Source organism: Propithecus coquereli, unplaced genomic scaffold (assembly GCF_000956105.1).
Source record: "Propithecus coquereli isolate 6110/MARCELLA unplaced genomic scaffold, Pcoq_1.0 Scaffold142, whole genome shotgun sequence".
Lineage (NCBI taxonomy): Eukaryota > Metazoa > Chordata > Mammalia > Primates > Indriidae > Propithecus > Propithecus coquereli.
Window position 1 is genome coordinate 2,204,185 of NW_012138525.1, and position 6,586 is coordinate 2,210,770.

Sequence of the window (6,586 nt, forward strand, 5' to 3'; positions counted from 1 at the left end):
GGAATTACCTAGAGCAACTGTCACTGCTGTGTTTGACACCAGTAATTCCAGGGATCTCCCTAATCAGAAATTCTACTCCAACAACACAAGTAACTATACAGTGCTCACTTATACCACAATGCTATAAAAGCACAATTAAGGAGCCCCTGGAATGTTCCTAGGAGACCAGAGAAGAAGAGAGGCTGTGCCAAAAATTTTAAAGGAAATTAAATGAGATACTGGAAGAAGCCTTAAGACCTTGGTTTGTTTCTCCAGGCACACATATTTTGAAACATTTTCAGTTAATATTAATAACTTATTACACACCTTGCTGCTGGGCATGCACTAAGTCTATTTATTATTAATATCTCAGTTTCCCACCACAGTGCACCATTAATCAGTAGGGACTCCTTTCGTTCTTCATTTCTTACTACTCTAAGCCGCACGGCTGCTGCTGAGTGCTTTTAAGGTGACCAGGACCAGGAGAGACTGGTATGGTTACAACCATTAACCACATGCTCTTCCTCTGGGCAGAAAGCAGGGCTCTTTTAAAGTTTATAAAACAGCAGTAACGATTACACTGACAATCAGTTTACAGGAGTCGGCAACACGCTGACAGGCAGGCGCCCACTCTTCCAGGTCCACGAAGAAACACGGGCTGGTGGAGCACAGCCGACCTGGCCACGCGCGCACGGTTAGGCAGCACTGTGAGGACGGGAACTCAAGCCTCTGTCCCTAACCCAAAGCTGACATGCCTCTGACAGCTCTTGAAATAGTTCATAGGCCTCCCCTGAGCCTTGGGAGGACCCCAGCACAGGGCCCACTGTCACTATACACAGTGTCCAAAGTGTTCTCCTGAAATGGAAAAAACCACTCTTCAAGCTAAACAAAATGGAACTCGAGGCACATGCCAGGAACTCTTATCCTCACCATGCTAGAAAGCAAGACCAATAACCCACAGCACGGGCTGTATTCACTCACGAGGCCTTCATCGCGCGGAGAAATAAGTAATGGCTGGGGGTTGATTTACCAAAGTCACAAGTTTTGGGGTGCAATTCCTGACATCCCCGCTGTTTGCTGCGACGTAAGAGGGTGATTTTGTTTTTAACTGAAGGTGGGCATGGGGAAGGGAGAGAGGCAGTGTCGGCTCAGTAGTCAGGTCTGTTTATAACCACCTAACATCTGATCTGTTTACCTGTTGCTGCTGCTGCTGCTGGCGCTGGAATCGGGGAGGAAGTGACTTCTGATACTTGCTCAACTCCTGTGCCGGGGACCCAGCCTCCCTGGCCTCCTCCTCACTGCTGGTGCTCTGAGCCACAGCCGGGGACACTGTGGGTGCCTCTTCAGGGAACGTGGCGGGGGCTTCCTGGGCAGGGAATTCTGGGGAGCATAGAGAAGCAGCCAAGAAACAGCACAGTGAGCTCTCGGCAGCTCAGCCCACCCATGTTTACCAGCAAGTGCCTTCTCCTATTGGCACTTCCATTCCACACCTAGACCATCCACGTCCCTGAACCTGGCACTGGGCCAAATGGGCCACATGCATGAGCTCAGCATCCCCCACAACGCACTGTGAGGAGGATTCACCTGCTGCCACGTTAGAGGTGAGGAAACTTAGGGTGAAGAGGCTAGGCGACTGCTCACGGTCACACAGTCCATGGCAGAGCTGGGATCTGATTCCAGGTGAAAGAGGTTTTATTAAAAAGAAAGGAAAGGCTGGGTACAGTGGCTCACACTTGTAATCCCGGCACTTTGAGAGGCCGAGGCGGGAGGATTGCTTGAGGCCAGGAGTTCAAGGTTGCAGTGAGCTGTTATTGTGCCACTGCACTCCAGCCTGGGTGACGGAGACCCTGTCTCTAAAAATAAAAAGGGGCAGGCCGGGCGCGGTGGCTCACGCCTGTAATCCTAGCTCTCTGGGAGGCCGAGGCAGGCAGATTGTTTGAGCTCAGGAGTTCGAAACCAGCCTGAGTGAGAGCGAGACCCCGTCTCTACTAAAAATAGAAAGAAATTAATCGGACAACTAAAAATACGTAGAAAAAACTAGCCGGGCATGGTGGCACATGCCTGTAGTCCCAGCTACTCGGGAGGCTGAGGCAGAAGGATCACTTGAGCCCAGGAGTTTGAGGTTGCTGTGAGCTAGGCTGATGCCACGGCACTCTAGCCCGGGCAACACAGTGAGACTTTGTCTCAAAATAAATAAATAAATAAAAATAAAAAGGGGCTGATAAATTAGAGGACAGCCAGGAACCCCATGACAGCCACCTGCATCACCTAACAGAATTCAACATATCCAAAGGCTGTGTGACCCGGGCACATTTTTCAGCCTCTCCTTGCTCATTTCTTCATCTGCAAACAAGGGTAACAACCACATAGGGCTTTTGTGAGAATTACATTCACGCAATGTACTTAAAACAGTGTCTGACAAGTAAAAAACGCTCAACACAACTCCATTACTCCACCCCGACGAGTGCCGTGAGACTGGCACGACCTTCACTCAGACTTTAATGAGAGGAGGTCAGAAGGAAACTGCCCATTTCTTTGCGTTCCTTGGCCAGAGGACACTATGCACCAGGTCACCAATCAGACCCCACCTGAGAAGCCCGTAGGGACCAAAACGAACATCGGCCCTTGTCTCCTAACAACAGTTGACGTGAATTGATTTAAGAAAATTATAAAGAATACAATCACACTCTTATTTAAAACAGCTACAAGAGACACTCTCCATTATACAGTGCCGCTCACAGGATCCTGTGGTTTTGCTAACACATCGACTGCCACAGCAGAAAAAAATTTTTCCCCCTGGGGCCCCGGTGTTCTATTACAAAAATAGAATAAAAATTTCGAAAATAAAATGATCCTTTCTCATTTAATGAACAATCTGTTATTTTTTATGATTTTCTGTGTGTGAGTTATATGCCACTTGAAAAATAGTTCACGCAGCTCCCAGGTGAAGAGACGTGTGAGTTACATACGCTTCACAAGGCCCCGGGCTCACAACTAGCATGAGTTAAACACAACTCGCTCAGCAGTTAATGTGTTAAGGTCCTCTAGCACTGTGTGTGGCTGAGCAGTGGGAGTGACCAGTATCAGTGGCAATGATGAGCAGTCACCACACACACGCTTCCTATGCGCTAGACACCGTGGGGCGTGCTGCGTGTCCCTCACGCTGGCAGGTGTGTACCAGGCACCCCATTTTACAGAGGAAGTCAATACACCACAAATAACCAACTGATGGCAACGCCCCAGAGCTCCCAGCCGGAAGAAAAAGGGTCCTCCTCCTACCTTTGTGGACAGCAGGGCCATTTTCCTGTGGGGGTGCCTTCTCGGTGCCTGGAGATCGGGGCACTTCCTTCTCTGCCTGCTTGCGGGCCTCACCCGCCTTCCGGGCCTGCTTGCACTTCTGGTCCAGCTGCTTGAGTTTGGCGGCACAGGCGGCCAACCTCTCTTCGCGGGCTCGGCGCTCCTCTTCTTCCCGGCGCTTTCGGGCTCGCTCCACTGCCTCGGACATCTCTGACTGGATGAACTTCTGCCGCGGGGGCGGCTTGTCCTCCTTGTCCTCAATGGACTGCTGCCGGAACACGCTGCCCATGGAGGGCTTCTGCCAAGAGAACAAAGCCTCTGCTAAGATGGTGTCACAGGCCCAGGACACAGGGCCACTCCCGCTCTGGGATCAGTTCCCCAGCCCAGGGTCCTCAAGCACCTTCCCCACCTGTGCAACAGGCAGGCATGGGTTTGCATCTCGCCCTGCCCTTTACTACACCTGGAATGAGGTATGGGCAAGTGCCAACTTGCTGCACCTCTGTCCATGTTTGTAAAATAGGGATAACAACGAAGCCCTTGGGATTGTGAAGGTGAAAGGAAGTGATGTTTACCAAGCCCTCAAACAGCACGACTGACACGGGGAATGTCAGGACGTGGACGCTCTCACCACTGCTGATGGCACAGAAACGAGGCCTCCGTGGCTAATGGACAGGAGCGGGAGACCACAGTCATCGCTCCTCAGTCACAAAATAGCTACTGCTGCCCCCGTGGACACACGTAACCCCCGGCTACTAAAAGCCACAAGAGAATGAAAGTCACTGTTAGACAAACAGCTTCAAATGAAAAATGTCTAAAGACATCTCTTTTGGATATTTATCCACTCCTGGGTTTCCTGTTGGTTGTCAGTTATTGACTGACCAGGGCCCTGTGACGCAGTGTGAAAACACGCGATGCTGGGGAGACCCCACGCTGGTCCCCGGGGAGTACAGCCGCGGGCAGAACACACGCCAGCACCAATGGCGGCAAATGCTGCCTGAACCCAGCCACGCAAGATCTGACTATCCAGAAAACGAGACTTTCTGTTTTCAATGGTAGTTACACAGACGTATACAATTGTCAAAAATCATTAAACAGAAACAAATCAAAATCTATGCCTTTTCTTGTAGGTTAATTATACCTCAGTAAAAGAAACAGGCAACACATTTACTGTAGTCGAGGAGTTTTTTCCTAAAAATTAACTTCTTATAATCCAGAGACAATTACTGTTACCAGAAGATATAAACTTCCAGTTTAGAATCATAAAGGTACAGTTTATATAATATAATCGGGACAAAACTGTGCCCTGTTCTTTCACTTTGCCACTGATCCTGAATGTCCATGTGTTTTATAATGATCATTTCACAAATTGTACCGTAATCTCCCTTATCGCCTGGTATTTAACACACCATTGCAGATGAGACTTCGTGCTCAGCCCTTATTAACTTCATCAGATAATTTCCTGGAAGTGAAGTAGCACGCTCAAAAGTTATATGTAAACTGCCCTTGACACACTTTTCTAAACTGCCCTAAGAGGCTGGGCGTGGTGGCTCACGCCTGTCATCCCAGCACTCTGGGAGGCCGAGGCAGGAGGATCGCTTGAGCTCAGGAGTTAGAGACCAGCCTGAGTAAGAGTGAGACTCGGTCTCTTAAAAAAAATTAAAAAAAGAAAGAAATCTAAACTGCCCTAAGATTAGCTATCATTTTATAAACTAAATGTTCTGCAAAAGATTAGAACTGAGACAATATTTTCAGAAATTTGTTGACTTTATTCAGTTAATTTACAGTGTTATTATGAGTAAACTGAAGTGAAACCTTCTTTTGAATATTGAGCAACCCTAATATATGAATGGAAATTTAGATTAATTGCAGAATAATTTTCAAGGAATGACACTATGTCTATTTTGTTTCACTTTTGTGTCTCCTGTACACAGCAGTGCCTGGCACGTAATAGGTACTCAGTAAGACTGACAATAAGGACATTTAATTTTTTTTTTTTTTTTGAGACAGAGTCTCACTGTGTTGCCCGGACTAGAGTGCCATGGCGTCAGCCTAGCTCACAGCAACCTCAAACTCCTGGGCTCAAGCGATCCTCCTGCCTCGGCCTCCCAGAGTGCTGGGATTATAGGCGTGAGCCACCCCGCCCGGCCAGACATTTCATTTTATAAGAAAACGTGGGCCAGGTGCAGTGGCTCACGCCTGTAATCCCCATGCTTCAGGAGGCCAAGGCGGAGAGTCAGCCTGGGCAACATAGCGAAACCCTGTCTCTACAAAGAACAAAACAATTAGCCAGGAGTGGTAGCGCGTGCCTGTAGTCCCAGCTACTGGGAAGGCTGAGACAGGAGGATTGCTTGAGCCCAGGAGTCCAGGCGTTTGAGGCCGCCGTGAGCTATGACTGTGCCAGCCTCAGGGACAGAGCAAGATCCTACCTCTTAAAAAAAAAAAAAAGAAAAAAGATGTGGAATAGTAGCCCTTTAAATAGCAAAGTGCATTGAAAATGGCAAGTTTTATCAAGCGTATTAAAAATAACGCCTGTCCCTTCCCCAGCTCTTCCTCTCCTGACCAGGTCAATGCAGAGTCGTCAGATATGGCAAAGCAAGTTACACGTCAGGTGCCGGAGGTCATGGTGGCTCGGAGTGGGGGTCAGAGCCTAGGCAAGGTGGGAGGGTGGACACGTGCAGGTGCGTCCTGGTCTGGGAGTCGGAACCCAAACTGGATGAGGAGAGACGGCCCAGCAGAGAAACGCAGAGCACCTGGAGTGGAGACCGTGACCTCCGAGTGGGTGGGGAGGGCAGCTGCACGGCGGAGACAGGGTGGTGGAAGGGTGGGAGACTGGTCTCACACGGGAGTGATCAAACAAGCGGAAATGTTAGGAATGATGATGCTGGAAAAAGTAGTAACAAATATGCCACGGAGAAAACTGGAAGGAAGCCCAAGGAAGCCCACAAAACTGAAGGTGTTACTGTGAGCAGAGGGTTTTCAGTGTAAACATAGATATGCATGTATGTATGTATTTGTACACACACACACACGTGTATACACGCATACATCCCCTAACTCTGTCCGCTGACAAGACCCAGGAGCAGTGACGCCCCAACAGCAAGGAGCACTCTTGGGGCTCAGATAATTGTTTTCTAAATACCATCCTTCACTAAAAGAAACTAGGACTCCGTGGAGAAAGGGCTGATCCAGGCAAGACGAGGAGTGTGGAAAAGGTTCCTGTCAGAAACCAAGCACAGGCCGGGCGCGGTGGCTCACGCCTGTAATCCTAGCTCTCTGGGAGGCCAAGGCGGGCGGATTGTTTGAGCTCAGG

The 6,586-nt window shown here is 49.2% G+C and overlaps 1 protein-coding gene across 7 annotated transcripts in view; it reads right to left on the minus strand.

Annotated features, from left to right (window-relative positions):
• Nucleotides 1–6,586, minus strand: part of PRRC2B (proline-rich coiled-coil 2B) — a 59,789-nt gene that overhangs the window by 30,434 nt on the left and 22,769 nt on the right. For all 7 annotated transcript variants that reach the window (XM_012639746.1, XM_012639742.1, XM_012639743.1 and 4 more), the window contains 2 exons: nt 3,259–3,574; nt 1,175–1,359 (listed from right to left, as the gene is read on the minus strand). In XM_012639746.1, the coding sequence (XP_012495200.1) occupies nt 1,175–1,359; nt 3,259–3,574 (501 nt within the window). The remainder of the gene's footprint in view (nt 1–1,174; nt 1,360–3,258; nt 3,575–6,586) is intronic.